The sequence below is a fragment of the Lutzomyia longipalpis genome, chromosome 1 (genome assembly GCF_024334085.1).
Source record: "Lutzomyia longipalpis isolate SR_M1_2022 chromosome 1, ASM2433408v1".
NCBI lineage: Eukaryota > Metazoa > Arthropoda > Insecta > Diptera > Psychodidae > Lutzomyia > Lutzomyia longipalpis.
In genome coordinates, this window is record NC_074707.1 from 11,351,431 (window position 1) to 11,369,736 (window position 18,306).

General features: G+C 34.4%; 6 protein-coding genes across 12 annotated transcripts in view; 4 read left to right on the forward strand and 2 right to left on the reverse strand.

Moving 5' to 3' along the window:
* The window catches only part of LOC129790048 (solute carrier family 35 member B1 homolog), a 766,332-nt gene that overhangs the window by 508,496 nt on the left and 239,530 nt on the right, over positions 1 to 18,306 (forward strand). The window lies entirely within an intron of this gene.
* Positions 1 to 18,306, forward strand: part of LOC129790119 (T-cell leukemia homeobox protein 3) — a 442,143-nt gene that overhangs the window by 184,307 nt on the left and 239,530 nt on the right. The gene's annotated exons all lie outside the window — the stretch shown is intronic.
* LOC129789654 (Y+L amino acid transporter 2) lies at positions 1,044 to 9,442 on the reverse strand. 3 transcript variants are annotated; one of them, XM_055826656.1, is made up of 5 exons: positions 9,258 to 9,442; positions 8,483 to 8,690; positions 8,194 to 8,416; positions 6,012 to 6,726; positions 1,044 to 2,100 (listed from the first exon to the last, which is right to left on the reverse strand). In XM_055826656.1, the coding sequence occupies exons 1-5, from the start codon at positions 9,273 to 9,275 to the stop codon at positions 1,711 to 1,713; spliced, it is 1,554 nt and encodes a 517-aa protein (XP_055682631.1). In that variant the 5' UTR covers positions 9,276 to 9,442; the 3' UTR covers positions 1,044 to 1,710. The 3 variants fall into 3 exon arrangements, with proteins under 3 accessions (XP_055682631.1, XP_055682624.1, XP_055682639.1); XM_055826649.1 differs by having other exon boundaries at positions 8,483 to 8,693; positions 9,258 to 9,428; XM_055826664.1 differs by having other exon boundaries at positions 8,483 to 8,759; positions 9,258 to 9,428.
* LOC129789954 (NKAP family protein CG6066) lies at positions 9,531 to 10,820 on the reverse strand. The gene has a single exon (XM_055827096.1). It carries the CDS (start codon positions 10,708 to 10,710, stop codon positions 9,607 to 9,609), a length of 1,104 nt encoding a protein of 367 aa, XP_055683071.1. The 5' UTR covers positions 10,711 to 10,820; the 3' UTR covers positions 9,531 to 9,606.
* LOC129789918 (E3 ubiquitin-protein ligase RING1) lies at positions 10,907 to 14,932 on the forward strand. Its single transcript, XM_055827047.1, has 3 exons — positions 10,907 to 12,008; positions 13,923 to 14,095; positions 14,190 to 14,932. The coding sequence occupies exons 1-3, from the start codon at positions 11,078 to 11,080 to the stop codon at positions 14,232 to 14,234; spliced, it is 1,149 nt and encodes a 382-aa protein (XP_055683022.1). The 5' UTR covers positions 10,907 to 11,077; the 3' UTR covers positions 14,235 to 14,932.
* Positions 15,950 to 18,306, forward strand: part of LOC129790159 (uncharacterized) — a 241,887-nt gene continuing 239,530 nt past the window's right edge. For 3 of the 4 annotated variants that reach the window (XM_055827525.1, XM_055827536.1, XM_055827543.1), the window contains exon 1: positions 15,956 to 16,352. In XM_055827525.1, the coding sequence (XP_055683500.1) occupies positions 16,327 to 16,352 (26 nt within the window). In that variant the 5' untranslated portion in view covers positions 15,956 to 16,326. Of the gene's footprint in view, positions 16,353 to 18,306 lie in introns of all 4 variants that reach the window. The other variant, XM_055827515.1, reaches the window with a different exon arrangement.

Sequence of the window (18,306 nt, forward strand, 5' to 3'; positions counted from 1 at the left end):
TATATTAATTAGAATTGATTTATTAAAATGAAATTTTCATTAATTGGACTCTGTCTTTGAGAATGAGTGATTCGGAGATTCTCTCCATGATTCATCAACTTCCATTTTTATTAAAAATTTCTCGCATAATGAGTTATAAGTTTCAAAAAAAAAAAATAGGAATAATCAAATTTAAAATTTTAACGAAGAAAATCAAAAAGATGAAAATTTTCTCAAAGGATCATTAAATTAATATTCTGTAAAATAATAAATTTAGTATCCATTTAAATAGTCCTTTATACAATGCTATAGCTATAGCATGAATAGAAAGTAAATACGATAGAAGGTAAGTAGATGAAGAGGAGTTACCTATTCCGGGAAATGAATTTTCCTAAACGACCATCCCTGTGACATAAATTGGAATAAAAGAGGATTTTGCCATGAAGCTCTTTTGCTCCATGCAAAATTTTCAATACTTTAATCATGCAACTTTAATTAAATTAGCCAACCCATTTTACTACTTCCAAATGAAATTGCCCCCCACGTACTGTACAATGTCATCGTTTCTGCAAAGTGACACAGTGCACAAAAAAAAACTTTTCTCTGCTCTTTCACATTTGAAATGCTTTTATTTCATACTACCAACTGTGAAATTATACACACTCTAACAAAAAAAAATCCATGATAAAATCGTATATGAAATAAAATTAAATTAAGTCAGTGTGGTGGGATCTAATTTCGAATTTGCACATGTACTCCCGGGTATGGAGACGTGGGTAAGCTTTAGTACGAGGGTGGGCAGAATGCGGAATTTACACCCTGCATTTTCGATCATTAAATCAACATTTAAAGCCAAATTCCATTTCATGTACAAAATGTGGCTTTCTATTCCATTCGCATTTTCACCGCATTAGATTTTCACTACACATTTTAGCATCTTTTACAATAACACAAAATGATACAAGATGCGCAGCATTTTGGGGGCTGGGGGAAGGAATTCTAAATTCTAGTGAGAGAGAGAGAGAATGCCACAGAAATATGTATATAAACAACCTAAAAGGAAGTGGAGCATACAAAGTATATTATGGTATAATTTTCACAAATTAAATTTGCATTTATTTTCTTCCTTTTGTTTAAAAAATTAAATGTAGGACAAATTTTGCTTAAAGTTTGAATTTTATTTTATTTTTAAGAAAAAAATTAAATTCTTGTAAAATTATCAATAATAAAAAAACTGGGCAATTTAATGTATAAAGCAAACTTATTATTTATAGTTAATATTTTTCAAAATAAAAACAATAGGTATACTCACATATTTCTTTAAATTTAATCACAAACAATATATTTTAATTTGGGAGATTCCTGTTTCATCGGTAAAAATAAATTCTTATTGAACGGTAACTAAAAGAGTAAAACTATCAATGTGCCTCTAACACTAAAATATTCATTGATTAAATAGTATAAAAAAGAAAATACCTTGGAGGCTTTTAAGTACCTACTTTTCATGTAAAAAGAAAAAGAACAATCCACTGTAGTTAAGTATACAAATAATGTCAAAATGAGAGAGATAATAAAATCATTTGGAGATTCGCGTTCGATCACACACATTTAGAGATTTTTACGAAGATCTACTTCTCTGGGCTGTTAATGTTTTCTTTTCTTTATGAGACTCACCTTTCTCTTCTTTATAATTCCTGGTCAGCCTTACATGTACTGTACGAGATGGATCATTTAGTCCTCCTTCTCCTCGGTGGCGGACATAAAGAGCTTTTGGCATATGTGAGTGGTTGTTGTAATAAAGTTACATAGCCACACCGGCTTATTTCGCCAGACAACACCCACATAGTAGAAGGGTATCCCTGTGATGGTAATCAAAATCCCCATAAGAACTTCATATGGTGCAACATAGCATGGTACAACGATGAGAAAAGCGCAAATGAGGCAGAATACAATTGGAGTCAAGATGGACACCTTGATGGGACGCTCTCTTTTTGGATATTTGTACCGAAAGTAGAGCACTGCACCCACAGAGAGCATGATAAAGGTGGACTCGACGATGCTGCAGTACGTTATGAGGACATATACATCACTGATGCACAGCATAATCAGAGACAGGATGCACTGAAAGGAAAGCAATCACATTGAAATGCATGGAGCATCGCCAAAAGATACACAAAATACAAATCGATAGGGACATGTGCTAATTCAACTCAAAATAGGTACACAAATAGCCTTTTTTTTTTCAAGCTACGCTATTCATGTCATGGAATATGAAAATTCCTTTAAAAAATATCCCATCCGCCGTGTTGTCACATATTTTTATTACAACATAAAAATACTTTATAGGGGAAAAGAGGGAACTAGTTTAATTAAAATATTTTCTTTACAAAAACTGCCTAGAATCTGAGGCAGAATTCTAAAGAGAATGAGAACTGTCGCGAAGGAATCTTGGATGATTTTTAGGCGTTAATTTCCCTGATAAGTAGCAACGCTTTAAGATCAGTCTTTATATGAATTTATGTGATAAAAGAAGAAATATATAGGGGAATGTGACCCGATTCGGACCTCCTACGGCCTTTTTCAATCCGCTATTACTTAAAACTGATAAAACTTTAAAATGTAGAAAGTTATGGGAGTAAAAAGAGCATTTAATGGACTTTAAAATGGTTTTAAATTTAAGAATATTGCTTTTTATTTTGTACTATTTTTTTTCTTAGTCTGCGCAGACCTTTGGAGGTCTGAGTTGGGTCATATTCCCCTACTTAAGTTTCTAAATAGATTATTCTTGTAGAGAATCAACCATTCATATTTTATTAATTTCTTAATGATTCCTATGAGACTCTTTGACCGAATTTACGTTTTACCTAAACCATATTAATTAGAAAAAAATCATAGCGAAATTAATTAAATAAGAAACAAAGAAAAACAAAAAAAGATATCCATTCAACCTTCAATAACTAATATTTTTGACGAATTAAAAACCTTTCTATAGAAAACTTTTTTTTTGTAATAAGTATACGTTTTAAGGTTCCAAGGACCAGTCAGATATCCTTGAGGTAAGAATTTGAAACAAGTGTGACTAATAAAGTTCGATTAATTTAATTTTCAATTCAAAATAACTCCACCAATTCCACTCAACGCAACGCACCCCTATATGGAAAATTTCTCTAAACTTAAAATCCACTCTCTATAATGAAATTTTTTACTCTGACTGAAAAAGTAAGCATTTACACAAGCAATAGGTACATACTTTCCCCATTCTTTTTCGCAATTTCTCAAATTTACCAAAATGCATTTTCGTTCTATGCAACTTTTTGCAGTATAACATACATACTATAAATATTGAAACAAATGTGGGAAGAACAAAAAGACTAAAAACCAATATTTTTCATTTTTATCAAACTGCTATTTTGAATATTCCAGCATAAATTACATTATACTTTATTATGTATTTTTATGCAAAAAGACACAGCAGCGAAAGCTTTCATTTTACAAAAAAATACATTTTTCAAAATAAATTCAATGCTATGAGAAAAAAGTTTAAAATTCCTGATTTGATTAAATAGGACAGATATTTAATTATTACACCCAATTCTCCGAAAAAAAAAGTCAGCTAAAATTAGCTCCTGCCAATTTGAATGGGGACATGAAACGTGAAAATGCAACTTTTTGCTCAATACAACTCACTTGTCGAGGAATGTTTTACTAATTAATTGATTATTTGCTTGGTGATAAAATTAACGTCAATATCATGAGGATAAAATAAAAAATTTCCTGTGAAATTGATGCGACAGCAACATAAATATCAATAAAACATTATAATGAGGTGAAGGATTGCGCAACACCATTTCCTTATTATAGAAAATAAATTTCCTACATAATTTCAATCCTGATGTAAAATTTAATATTATGGTTTTAACTAATATACATATAATTAATAATAATATAATTAATTTTAAATTTTATCTCTTTGATGATCAATTAGACGATTTTAAATATGTTTTAAGAATTTCCGAATATTTTACGGTCACAAGAGGACATCCTTAACCCTTGGAGGATTTTGCTGGCAAAAGTGGCCAATTCGACATTTTTTAAATCGCCAAAGAATAAAATCTCTTAAAAATATCGTGATAATTTCTACACTTGTGTGTAGGAAAGCTCCTTTACTTCAATATCGTCGAAAGAAAACTTGGAAAAACATTTTCTTTTAAGAGAAAATGACGGTCAAACTTTTGAGGTTAGAAACCGCGATCCTCCAAGAGTTAAGGACCCACAAGATCAAGAAGGAATAAAAATATAAAAATTTGTATTATAAATGCGATTTTCTACCAAATCTTTCTCAATTGACCTCAGTTATCAAAAATATATTTGAAAAATATTTGTCCTTTATGGAATTAAGGATTATAAACTTCGTTGTCTACTTGTATTAAATTAAATTGCTCTTATTTTTATGATAAAAGGTCATTCTGGTATTCAGCGTAAAAGAAAAAAGAATTTTGGTATTCACCATAAAAAACTAGTCTCCAAACTTTTATAAAATCTCCAAAAATAAAAAATAAATTAGAATTGGTATTCTGGGTAAAAGTTTTTAACGAGTTTTTTTTTATGATAAAAGTAAGTTTTGGAGATCCTTTTATGAGCGTTTTAAGCTACTTTTTGCTGTTTGATGATGTGAAAAATTATGAATTTGACAGAAATTGATCTCAAAATAAAATTATGAAGGCAAAATCATGTTTTTGTTTAGATTTTGCTGATTATTAACTAAATAATTTTTTTATTAAATATAAATAATTTTGCCCATCATGCATTTTGATAAATTCTTCACAATTTTGTGAAATAATTTGTAATGACCATTTTAAAGGTTTTATCTACACTTACTGATAAAAAATTAGAAAAAAAATATCGATATTCTGCGTAAAATATTTTATATCTTATAAAAGATTCTTTTGACTACTTTTACGATAAAAGTTCATAATATAAAAGTAAAAGATTTTTTACGCTGTTTTATGCTTGAAAGGATCCTCTAAAAATTATTCTGAATATTCTTTAATTTAAGAAAAGTAAAGAAGAATACTTCTTCACGTTACTTCTCAAACCACCACCCCCTATTCAAGATGAAAAGAATAAAATTTAATGCTTTCCTTATATACTTAGTAGGTATTTTACAGCCACAGCTGGCCTTTCATTCATTCCCTCTGTCATACAATTACTTGAGCAATTACAGTCAGGTATTGGTTAACGTCGCATGGGATATACTCTTCTTACCCATTAATAATAATGAGTGGAAAGAGTATATCCCAGGCGACGTTAACCAATACCTGACTGTACATCCTTTTGTGTTGCATGAGAATATTAATTTTTTTTGTTTCCTGAAGAAGGACAAAAGTTTTGTTCTTTTTTTTTTCATCTTCTCTGTTTGTTTGACGATATTCAAAAGTAATAGAATATGAAATGCATATGAAATATTAAAGAGTGTGGAAGTGCAATTTTGAAAATTGAAAAAGTGAAAGACACATTACCTCTCCTATGGAAAGTTGCGACGTGAAGGAGGAAAGTTTGTTCAACAAAGTACCAAAGTTGAGCATCAATCAGTTTGGAATTCTTTTTTTTTTTCTTTTTAAAAGTTATTGAAAAGCAAAATAAATTTTCCAATTTTATGGGATGGGGAATGACAACACACACGGGTTTTGTGTCCCTCAACTATGACTAACTCGGTTGTTGTGTGGCGCACATCAACTCAATTATCACAAATTATCGCTGAGGAATTCAGGGAAGTCCTCATTTACTCGGGAATCCACTTGATTGTTGACTCAAACGGAATGATTATATTCTTAATTGTATTTACACGAATATAACTGAAAATTTTTGCATAATACCCATTCTAATGAAAATGTGGACTAAGAGGCGAACGATTGAATGAGTTTTTTTTTTCTCTCTGATCTCCTCACAGTAAGTTTACGTTTGTGACGTGCTTCTGGGGGGCGTGGGGAATTGTATTTTGTGATTGAATGATAGTTTATTTATCAACTTACCAGAAAAACGAGAGACGGCGTCGGAGAGAACTTGTTTACGTTGATATGCGATAAAATAGCTGGCATGTGCCCATTTCTTGCGCCAACGAAGCACATCCTCGAGGAAGTCATAATGTGCACGCTTAGCCCACCAAAGGAAGACACAGCTACCATTACGGGTATAATCCATGCAAAATAGCCCATCATCTTATTCCCAAACGTCACGGCGATTGCATTGGAAGCAATCAATTCCTGGGGTGTCAGCACAGCCAAGTAGGCCATGTTGGCCAGCACATAGATCACGGTAACAAGTGGGAGGGAAATAAAAATGGCCCTTGGGAGATTTTTGTACGGTTCACGGAGTTCCTCAGTCATGAAGTTCAAATAATTCCACCCGGCATAGGAAAAGATGCCCGAATAGAAGGCCACTGAGAGCTTCCCGGGATCTGTTTCGGTATTATCAAAGAGTCCCTCAAAGTTCTCCATGTGCCCCATGCACATCCACGTCACGCCCACAATCACGATTATCACGAGAGCTGCCACCTTGGCGAACATTATGACATTCTGCAGCTTTGTCGTGGATTTTATGTCGTAGCAATTGATAAAGGTGAGAAGGCAAATTGTCACGGCGGCCAGGAGTTGGATGCACAACTCGGGAATTTGGCAATCAGCTGCGAAAAATGGTTGAAGGACATAACTTGCAAAGGTCATGCCCATAATGGCATTCGTCGTAGGTCTGCAAATGGAAAGCAACAAAAAAAAACCGCGTGAATCATAAAGATCCTCCTCTCGAAAATCGTATTAATTTACGAGTTGTGTTTGTTTTGCTGTTATTTTAATTAGTAAATCCACTAATTAGTTTAATTTTTTTGTTCTCTGTAATATTTCCATGAGACATTATGCCTAATTGTGAGACAAGTAAAACAAGTTTAGAATTTCAGAAGAAACATTTCAATATAAAAAAATTGTCTTTAACCCAAAAACTCTCCTTTAAAATGTGATTTATACACTAATTAAAATTTTCAATTTTAATGCTTCCTTTCAAGCATTTTAATCACTATTTTAGCGAATTAAAACTTATTTTGACTAAAACAATACAGTTTAAGTAAAACAACATTCTCCTTCGGCAAATTCTGCTTTTTCGAATACACGTTCATTCAATTAAAGTTGTTTTTTTTGCTAAACGAACAAATTCTACTCTCAAAAAGAATTTTTATTATTTTGATTTAACAGCCTTTGTTGTATTTTTTTTTATTTTAGTAAAAACATACATACGTATAATCACGTTTATTTAAAAACTTTAAAAATAAACTTTTTATTTCAGAGTATGTGCATTGAAAGAAATTAAATTTGTACACGCAGAGAGAATCTGTCTGATAATAAAGTTATAGCGAGAGAGAGAGAGAGAGAGCATAGTCGCGAAGAATTTCAATGAAAAATTAAAAATAAAATAAAATTGATGTTTCGATTTTAACAAGAGTTTCTTCAGGCAATTTAATTGCAATAAAGATTATTCGTAGTCAAGTTTTTTTTTTGTTAAATTCTGAGAAATTTAATTAAAACAATTCCCTTTTTTATTATTTTTCATTGCCCTGAGGAGTATTCAATTTCTACAATCAAAACGTAAGTGGAAAAATTAATTAAAACATTCTGACTAATTTAAAATGATTTTGATTCATGCAAAACATTTATCAGAATCAAACTTTGGTTGTATTTTAACAAAGAATTATCTTTTCACAAATAGAATGAATTTTAAATGGATGATTTTGTGTATATGAATTGTATGAAAATTTACGGTGATTGGTAAATTAATTAGCATGTTATCCATAGCGGTGGCGAAAGTTATGTTGCATGCTCATGTTCTAGCACTGTTGCCAAGTAATTAGCCCTCAGAATTTGTGTTGTTGTACACAGTTCAATTCAAAATCATCCAAGCGTAGCACTCCCCAGGGCTAATCATACAGTATAATAGGCATAATACAAGGAATACAGATTTGCATAGAATTTATGTTGCTCAAATATTTATTTTTTACAAACCAGGAATGATTTTTTTTTGAAAACTCATATCACTGATGTTTCTGAGTTTTAAATTTTATGCGATTCATTTATTTAAATGAAAAAAAAGTAGATAAAGCAACACAATAAAACGCGCACAATAGCACATTTAGTGAGTTATTTTGGCAACAAACTTTGTAGTACTTACACAAAAATGAACGTTGCGTCCCAGAGGTAGAGAAATGCAGGTAATGATCCGAAAGCTTCAAATATGTAGGCATAGTCTCCTCCGGATTTTGGGATTAGAGTCCCCAGTTCAGCATAGCAGAGAGCTCCAATCATTGAGAGGATTCCACACACCACCCAGATCACTAGAGACGTCCCCACGGCATTGACCTCCTGAATTACGCCCTTGGGTGACACAAAGACTCCTAAATGAGAAAATGATGATTGTTAGAACGGTTGAAATTCCTCAAATAAATTTAAATCAATCTTACCGGATCCAATGATGATTCCCAGGATAATTGCACATCCTTCCAGGAGACCCAGTTGCTTCTTCATGTGCACCTTCTCCACGATATTCGTGGTAGCCGGTTGGGTGCCTTCTGGTCCCTGAGATGGACTTATGCTCACACGATCCATTTCCGTGGTGGCGGTGTTGGGATTCTGAGCGGCAGTCCGCTTTGTCGGCAGCATCGCGACTGACTGCTTGGGAAAGACGAAAAGTTTTGTAAACTGCTTCAAGCGCGCCAAGAGAGACACTTAATTGGAAGGCTACAATTGGATTCAATTAGATAAAAATCATTTAATTAATTTCCGATTTTTCTGCGCGCTTTGGGACCAATGACTTCGGCTAGTGCCAATGGAATAAAGGGATTGCATCATCCCTTTGACACCAGGGCCGGATGCGCAAAAGGAAACAAGCTTCTGAGAAGGGTATGAGGATGGGTGCGTGCGTCAGAGCGGCTCATAAATCAAGGTGAGGCCCATCCTTTGATTTTTTTGACCTTCCGGAATGCTAAAGCAAGCAATTATTGTTTTAGGAATGTTATACTCTCACAGCAACATAGGTCGATAATTATGTATTCCTATGCCACTGGGAAGGGGCTCTGTGATTGCCTAAATTGAATATTCCATAATGCAAATTATTAATACCGATGATAATGCTCAATTTAGTGGAAATAATCAGTGAAATGGGATGGGGAAACATGTTGATCAATTAGCACCAAAAACACGTTTCATCCACATGTTTGGATTGTTTGGGGAGCTCACCTCCTGATTCACACGCATCTTGATCTATGCCAGATTCTACCTCCACTCCCGCACATGAAGTAAATACAACAGAAAAACTAAAAACAACCTATTCACAAAATGCAGGTGGATTTTGCAAACCACACAAATCCCGCACGCACTTTTTCTGCAATTTTTTGCTGCGTCTCCCTAACCTCACTTTCCCATTGACAGCCCTCCCGCGCATTTTTAAAAATAAACATTCATCAGAAACGGCTAAAAGTGGACCAAACATGCTCGAAAAAAAGAATTTACGTAATTTCCTTGCAATAGGTGATCTATTTCTATTGATAGAACATTAAATACAATCATGCTGGTTCCATTTCTGATGCTACTGATCGCCTTTGATCTTTGAATTGACCATGTCCCGGAATTGAGAAAGGATTTTGTTCTCCCTCTTTTGTCGCTCCTCTTTGCTGAACATCGCCAGGGCACGTTTCTCGTCTGCTGAATAAATCTGGTTCTCCTTCCTGATACGCACAGCTTCCATGCGTCTGTGTCTACTGCCGCTCATGACGTATCCCACGGATTCAAAGTTTGCAATTTCATCAGAAGTCAATCCAATTTCACCTCTCCTAGGGATTCTCTTGCCTTCAGCTATGTATGCCGCCATCGCAGCACCCTCGCCCGGTAGAAGAGCATGTCCAAAGTCTTTCTGAGTTAGTGATGAGCTGGATTTAATTACAGGGCCAACTTCCTCCTTTTCATTGTCATCCCCATCCTTTGATTTCTCCTTGGAACCAATAGCTGACTTCTCCACCCAAACCTCATCCTCACTCGATGAATCATCAGAGGAAGACTTCTTCCGTTTCTTACTTTTCTTCTTACTCTTCTTTTTCTTTGCCTTCTTCTTCTCCTTCCTTTCCTTTGATTTTTTTTTATCCTTCTTGTGCTCTGAAGATTTTTTCTTCTCCTCCTCGGAAGGAGCTTTTTCATCATCTGAAAATATTTCTGATCGTGCTGGAGATGTTCCCCATACGGATTCTGCTCCTTCTGACCCAATTATCTCCCTCTGGAAGCGTCGTGTTTTGAAAAGTTCATCCATGGGGGGTTTCTTGCTTGATCTCTGATAGCTTCTGTCACTTCTATTGCGGGAATCATTGGATTCCTCAAATTTATCATTCGGCCACCTATCCTCGGAGTTTTTGAAACGTTTTGCTGGTGATGCACTTCTGTCTCTTGTCCGGGAATACTCCGCTCGACCTCCTCGACGATGGTGATCATCTCCATTGGTCTGCCGGTGATTGTTGCGCTCCTCACGATAGTTGGGGCTACGTCTGCTGGGACTGCGTCGACTGGGGCTCCTTCGACGTGGGCTACGACTCCGGGAACGTCGTTTTGACTTTTCTTTGTAGCTTCTCCTCTCATTTGGGGAATCTCTCCGACGGGAATCCCTTCTCCGCCGTACTGGACTTCTTGAACGACTCCTGCTCATATTTCTGTGTTCGGCAGGAACAGCGTTTGCAAAAATAATGAAAAAATTCTCAACAAAATTCTGTGACACCACAATCAAAACATTAAAAGCTTTTTATATTTTGGGTCACTCGGGTCGTGTCGTCAACTATCGGGTGTCAATTTATTCACCACTAGCACGGGTGGTACACGAACAATTTGAGCTTTTATGATAAAACAGGTAAATTTTTGTCAAAATTAGTTTATTTTTCACTTGACCGCTTGTAGTATTGAAGTTGACAGCTTTCTCTTCTTCATTGTTTTGGATTTAGTGATTTTTCCGATTTTCCTGGCCTTTTCTGGCCACAGGAGTGAGGGAAATAGAGTGAGAGGTATTACACCATCACACCATGGCATCGGCTGAGCCAGTAAACAAGACATGGGACTTGTCCTTGTACGAGATACATCGTGCACCCCAGGAAGCCATCACGGATAATACGGAAATTGCAGTTTCGCCGCGGAGTCTGCACAGTGAACTGATGTGCCCAATTTGTTTGGACATGCTAAAGAAGACAATGACCACAAAGGAGTGTCTTCATCGCTTCTGCTCAGATTGCATTGTAACGGCACTTCGGTCGGGGAACAAGGAGTGCCCAACATGCCGAAAGAAGTTGGTGTCAAAGCGCTCCCTGCGCCACGATCCGAATTTTGATTTGCTCATATCCAAGATTTACCCGAGTCGTGATGAGTATGAAGCCCACCAGGAGCGTGTCCTGGCAAAATTTAATCAGAGTCACTCACAGGCTGCACTCGTGAACTCCATCACGGAGGGTATCAAGCTTCAGTCGCAAAATCGCCCACAGCGCTCGAAGAAAGCAAATGAGGAGAACGGAAGTCAACCCCCGAATTCATCGGGTGGCAATGGTACGAGTAATCCCCCGAGTGGGGCTGATTCTGGCACACGGGAATCATCATCGAGTGCTGGAGCTTCGACGGGGGGTGAACCGAATCGCCAAGCGTCGAATCCACCCTCAATCAGAAGTACCCCATCACCCGTACTCTCCACCAACAGCTACGGCAGTAAGCTCAAGCGCTCCCGCTCAGTTCTCACATCAGAGCGGTCAGAGGAATCTGAGAGCAACAGTGAGATGGATTGTCGTACTGAAGGAAATGACTCCAACATTGACACGGAGGGCGATTGCAACTCCGATGTGGGGATGAGTGATGAAATTGAGCTTGTCTTCAAGCCCCATCCAACAGAGATGGCTGGGGACAATCAGCTGGTGAAGGCTCTCAAGGAGAATTCCGTACGATATATCAAAACCACTGCAAATGCCACCGGTAAGTGATTTTTTAAATTTATTTTTTTATCTTAATTTATTATCTTATCTTCTGAAAGATTAAAAAAAAACTATCGAAAAGCTATTTAAAATTACCTGGAAATTAGGTTAAAAGTTCATGAGCAATTTATAATTAATCCCTGGAAATTCGGGACTGAAAACAGGAGGATTTAATAATTTTATTCTAATGATTTAATCTAAAGATTAAAAATCTCTTAAATTCTTTCTTTTTCTTCGATAAATTAGATAATAATTTCTCCCAATTCTTTAAAAAAATATTTTCTCGTTCATTTTAATTTCATTCATTGTGTATTTAAATGCAATGGACATTTAATAGAGTTCTTAAAGATAGGTTTTGACACCCTGCCGAGACTTGGCATGTTTGTGACTTTTTCCTCATTTTCATAACGCCTCTGACTTTTTATTTCCATGAATTTCTTCATCTTCTTGCTCTTAATTATATTCTTAGCGTTAATAACAGGTAGACTAATTTACATGAATGTGATTTGCAGTTTGAGAACAACATTCTTATTGTTCCTTTAATGGTTAATTGTAAATCATAATGTTCATAATCTCGTTTCAAATATTAGTTTCTTTTTTTTCTCATCTGTTCCAATTAGAACTGATTTGTATAAGATTTAAATTATTTATTAAGGAACGATTAAGAAGAAAAAAATCATCTTGTAATAACTACTAAATAGCTAAATATTTTAGTTTAATTGAACATCAAAGTGCCAAAAACAAATTAAAATTTTGCAAAACTTTTTATAAAATTCCAATTTCTGGATCATTTAATCAAAAATGTTAAACAGTGTTGAGCAATTAAAAAAAAACGAAAGATTCCTTTTGTTTTCTTCAAACACAAAACCCAATCTTCACACCTTTCTGATGGTTGATTTCGACCCACTGCACTGTTTAATATGTTGCTAAATTGAAATTTCCTTTTCAAACATAATGTGCAACAATATATAATTATGCATTATTATTTAATTTGATTAGATTCCAATAAAAGTGGGTGAAATTTTTGTTAAATGGACTTGTTGAAAAAAAAAACAAATAAAATAATAATCATGTCTTCGCACACAAGGGGCGAACGAAAAAATAATAAAGTAATGTGAAAACACTTAATAAAACAAACTTTTGATTCAATTATAATTAGTTCATGTTTCACGAAGGCACACCAACATTGTTAATTGCCCAAAAATGTGTGAAAATATTAAGACAACACAGTGTGTTGGTGAATTAATAATAAAAAAGAAGATTCTTAAAAGAAGCAGCGTGGAAAAGCATTTCATCAAGTAAAGATTGAGCAGAATTGAGCGATGCTGTGTGATTTATGTTTGCGATTTACCGAAAGAAGATTGCATGCGACAATAGCAATGGTGGGGGTCTCTTTTTTTATTTTATATGATTTTTTTTACAACAATATATAAATAAGACATATAACGAAATAGAGAGATTTGAGTCTGCAGCGGAAGATGAAGTGCCTTTCTTCGGTGGGGAAGAATATGAGAATTTTTAAATTGATGCTGCGGGACGATTCAATGGATTTGATTCTTCTCTTTCGTGTGAGTCATATCGCATAAATGACACTTTTTGCACGCTATTCTCCCAGCAGTGCGAGAGGTATATTCTTTCGTGAGGGAATTGCAATAAAAAAATCAACATGTTTTTAGTGTTTTGAAGTAATGACTGAAAGATTCTTCTTCTTTGCTTACTTCGCGAAAATGTTGAACGGCGTGTGGTTTGAGTGTGATGTGTGAAGGAAGAATTCATTGAAAATTTACTTTTCTGCCCACACTCTCCATAAAGAACATTATTTGCAGAGAGAGGAAGAGAGAGATGAAAGAAAGAAAGGTGCATTAGGAGCACATGATGTAATTGTAATGATGGGGTTTTCATTCTTGGTTCACAGTTGATCATCTCAGCAAGTATCTGGCAATGAGGTTAACACTCGACTTGGAAACGGAGCTTCCCGAGCAATATCGTTTGGTGAACTTTTGCATCTACATCGCACCGCAACCGTCGCAATTGGTGGTTTTAAGTGGGAATCAGTCTCTACAGCAGGTCAATGAGAAGTTTTGGAAGGTGAGTCAATTTGATTTTTTTTCCTTCTTCTTTTTTTTTGCTCTTTTATCGTGGTGAGGAGAGATGCCCAACGAAATTGTCTCAATTTTCACAGGTGAATAAACCCCTGGAAATGTATTACTCATGGAAGAAATCCTAGGGAACAGTGTTCCGTCCTCCAAATGAGGGCACCAAGACTACCCATCACGCAAAATAATGATTGAGGTGAATTTTCTTTTAACATTAATAAATTCCTTCTCATAAGATTGACATGTAGTTTCCCATTTTATTATTATTTTAAACCATCATTGAGTAGATTGTCAATTTAATAAGTTCTTAACTACATTACAAAAAAACAGTTACACCACCCTTTAGAAGTTTTAGGATACATTTCAAAGGGATTTCATGACAAATTTTCCACAATTCTTTAAAAGAATAAATTCTTTGTTTCAACAATTTTAGTAAAATTGAATTCTATATGTTCTTTCTCGTATCATTCTTTAATTTATTCTCAAACCCTAATACGTACTTTGAGATATTTCTTTGCTGTATAAGGAAAAACTTCTAAATGGTGATGTATTTATTTTCCAAAATATGTATTCTTAGTGTGTAGTTCCCCAAAATGAATAGAATAATGAGATTTAGTAAACATAAATAGGCATAAATCTTATGCAAACATAAATATCTCATGTAAAAGATATATATAGAAGCCAATTTACATTACAAGTAAATTAAATTAAATTAAAAAAAAAATGTCATAAAAAACGCTCCATGAAAAAAAATGTGGGGAAATTATATACTTTATGATAATATATAAATGAAAAAATATATGTAATAAAAAGGATTTTCTCTGTGAAATTTTGTGCTTTTCAATGGGAGGGAAATTAAAATAGTCAAACTGCATTGTGTGGCATTGCAATTAATACAGTATTTGGCTTTTAATTAAACTTCTCGCAATGTGAATTTCCCTTCCAATTTCCGCATTGTCCATATAAAAGCATCGCATTGGGGGAGGGTTGAAAGTTTGTTAAAAGCTCCGAGTACATAATCTCTTCATCAACAGGGAGGTGCAAATGGGTACAAATCCGAAATCCTTTACATTGGACTTTGGAAATTCAGGGTATTGGGAATTAAGGTGGTGGTTTGAAAAATTTGGCTTTTCCGTGAAATTTTCATTTAATTGGCCTGATAATATTTTTTTTTTCAATATTTTAATTGAAATGATTTTTTATCCTCTTTTTGATATTGGAAATTATTAAATTCTGAAAAATACACAAAATGTCGTATAAAAATACCATCACAAAATGTTTTAAAATAATCAAGCAGATTTTAATCCTCTTACCATGAGAAAATACTCAATCAATTTACACTTTTTATACCAAAAAAAAGAATTATTTTTAATTTAAAAAAATCTTAAATAAAGTTTTCAAATCATTCTCAACCAATTTAATAAAATTTCAGAAGAAAATTCAGGAAAATTTCATAGTTAGAATTTTCCAGAGAGTGTTTTTGCAATAGAAAGTACGGACACAGACGTTTTGCGCAAAAAGGGGAAACACGATGCTCCATAGAGTTGTCCTTATTTTCTGCTTGACGAAGCACAATGAGTGTGTATAGTCTGCAGCCGCGTGGGTTCCCATCTCTCTGGCCATGCTTTTGCCATTTCCATCGCTGCTCTTGAGCTGGAGAAGTGACGTGCTCAAGAAGTTGGAGAAGAGGTGGATGGACACAGTGCGGTGCTGTCTATGTGTGTGGGCTACACTTGCGAGACTCTGAGAAAAAGAGTATGGCGAGGAAAGACAAGAACCAAACCATGGAGGCAACTCTCAGTGTCAAGAGCATTATAACACATTGGTAACGTTACAATAAAAGTAGGAGCAACATAGTGATTCAAAACAGTTTGCTGTGAATCACCGGAGGAGCAACTTCAACATCATTTCTTCTTTCACCACACAACACATCTCACGATCATTGAGTTCTTTTTCCCCATTTGTTTTGCCTGTGCTCTTGAGGATTTTTTTTGCTTTCTTAAGAAAAAAAATAATTTCAGTGTGATTAAATCATTATTAAATTTTTGGTGAAGGAAAATTATATTGGAAGCATCGTAAAATTTTTAAGGCATCTTGTCGCTTCAATTACTCCGCACAGACAAGTGGCTTAGTGTCGAGGAGATTGCTGTCTTCGCACAAGGAGCATTATAGCAAAAACAACATAAAAATCTGGAAGAATATAAAAATTCTTCGTAAGACATCATGAGGAGGATTACATTAATTCTAAGGTAAGAGACTTTTGTGCATATCACCCAAACCGCTTTCCGTCCGACAGACCACCTTAAATACTTAATCACCCCAATATATGAGTGTGGAATCTCCGAGAATTCGGTTTCTTCGGCATGCAATGTACCGTATAAAATATTTATCAATGCGGGGATTTCTCCCACTCTTCCGCGAATATTTCTCTTATTCTCAGAAAGCACCTTTTGCCGGTCAATTTCATATCATTTATAGATTTCTATGTGCCAAAAGGAAAATTATAAACGTATATGTACAATAAAACTCGCGATGCTTTTTGTTACCCCATCTGGTTTGTGTTTTGCATTTTTCCCCCCACAATAGGGCATGAAAATTCCAGCCAATTATTGATTTTTAACTCTTCGTGTGCTTCCACGGTACATGTGAGTGCAAATTTCCCGACGTCGGAGACCCAACCCTCAAAATTTAATGCCAATTCTCATGATTTTCTCACTCCAATTTTCCACTCAATTCTCACACAGATCGGAACTTGATTAGAGAATCAAATTGATTGCATTGAAGAGAGCGCATCCGTGGCCTGTGCCAAGGGGCGGAATTTTGTGAATTTGGTGTACCAATTTTGCATTTTCTTGAGCACATTGTTTTGTCCTGTTGCCAAATTTTGGATGCTGTAAAATGGGGTGAAAAGGATCAAAAAGGAGGTTAATCAGTTTTATTGAAAAATCTGTTTAAAATTCGAGGAAAGTTCAAGAAAATTAAAATTTGAGTTTAGTTTAATATTCAAGCCCTAACAAAGATTTTGAATCAAATAAGGATCTTAAAATGTGAGTTTTTTCACCCCATTGCATTGAGTGCTTTGAGCCTTTTAACCACATTTTAGCACATTTTTAAAAACAATTATTGAAACAAAAATTGAAGCTCAAAATAACATTTTAATTGAATTTGTAAAAGAAAATCCAATTCAAAAATTATATTATAAAATCAGTACCTAATAGATCAGAAAAAAAATAATTTTAACCTGACATTAATTTTGTGTATAAAAAATTATTTTCAAAAAAGTCAAATGAATTCGGTTAAATAAAGAGTATGAATTTTTAAGAATATTTAATTGAAAATGACTTTTCTGGAAGATTTTGCAATCAGTCTGCAAAATTCTTGGACATATCCATGGAAAGGATATTTTTTATGTTCTTGTAGATATATAATTTCTAGCCTCAAACTACATTGTGCTTTTCCTTTTTTTTATCAAAATAAAAGATATTAAGTAATTCTATCAATGATAAATTCTTGAGATCTCAAAACTATCTCATCTTTCTTATCGTACCTATGTAAGAAAAAAATGTTTTTATGCGTTTCCTATGCATTCGATGAATTTATATGCACTTAAAGGAAATAGTGCAAATTAGAAAACAGATTAAACTTAATATATCCGGGTTAATAGCCTAAAGTGAATACAAATTAAATATTTTTTTGAAAAACAAAGTTCATGATTTTTTTTTAATTTGAAGCAAAAAAAAACCTAAAACTTACTAAAAACATTTCAATTATTGCGAGCCTGGGAAAATTCTAATATGCGTGCCCCTGAAATGCACCCACAGTGTACACCAAATCCTCTAAATAGCTACTCCTTGTCACGGAATCTTTTCGCTTATTGAATTACTGGCGGCGATGCGATGGTTAAAGCTTATGGTAGGCTAAAAAAAAAGAATTGCATTCTTGCTTGAATCTTTTCTTTAGCTATTTCGTACATTATTATGTGAGGTGTATAAGAAAAAGAAAAGAATTCCCATATAAAACGTTTTCTAATACTTCAGCAAAGGCATAATTACAATAATACCATATTTCCGAGACACGCATCAATCTCGAGCAACTCTTCACCTCACCCAATGAGCCGGTGTATGTGGTTGTCTGTGAAAATGGCACGTAATTTTTCATCGTCGCATCATTTAATAATTGCAATGTGTGTCACTGGGAATTACA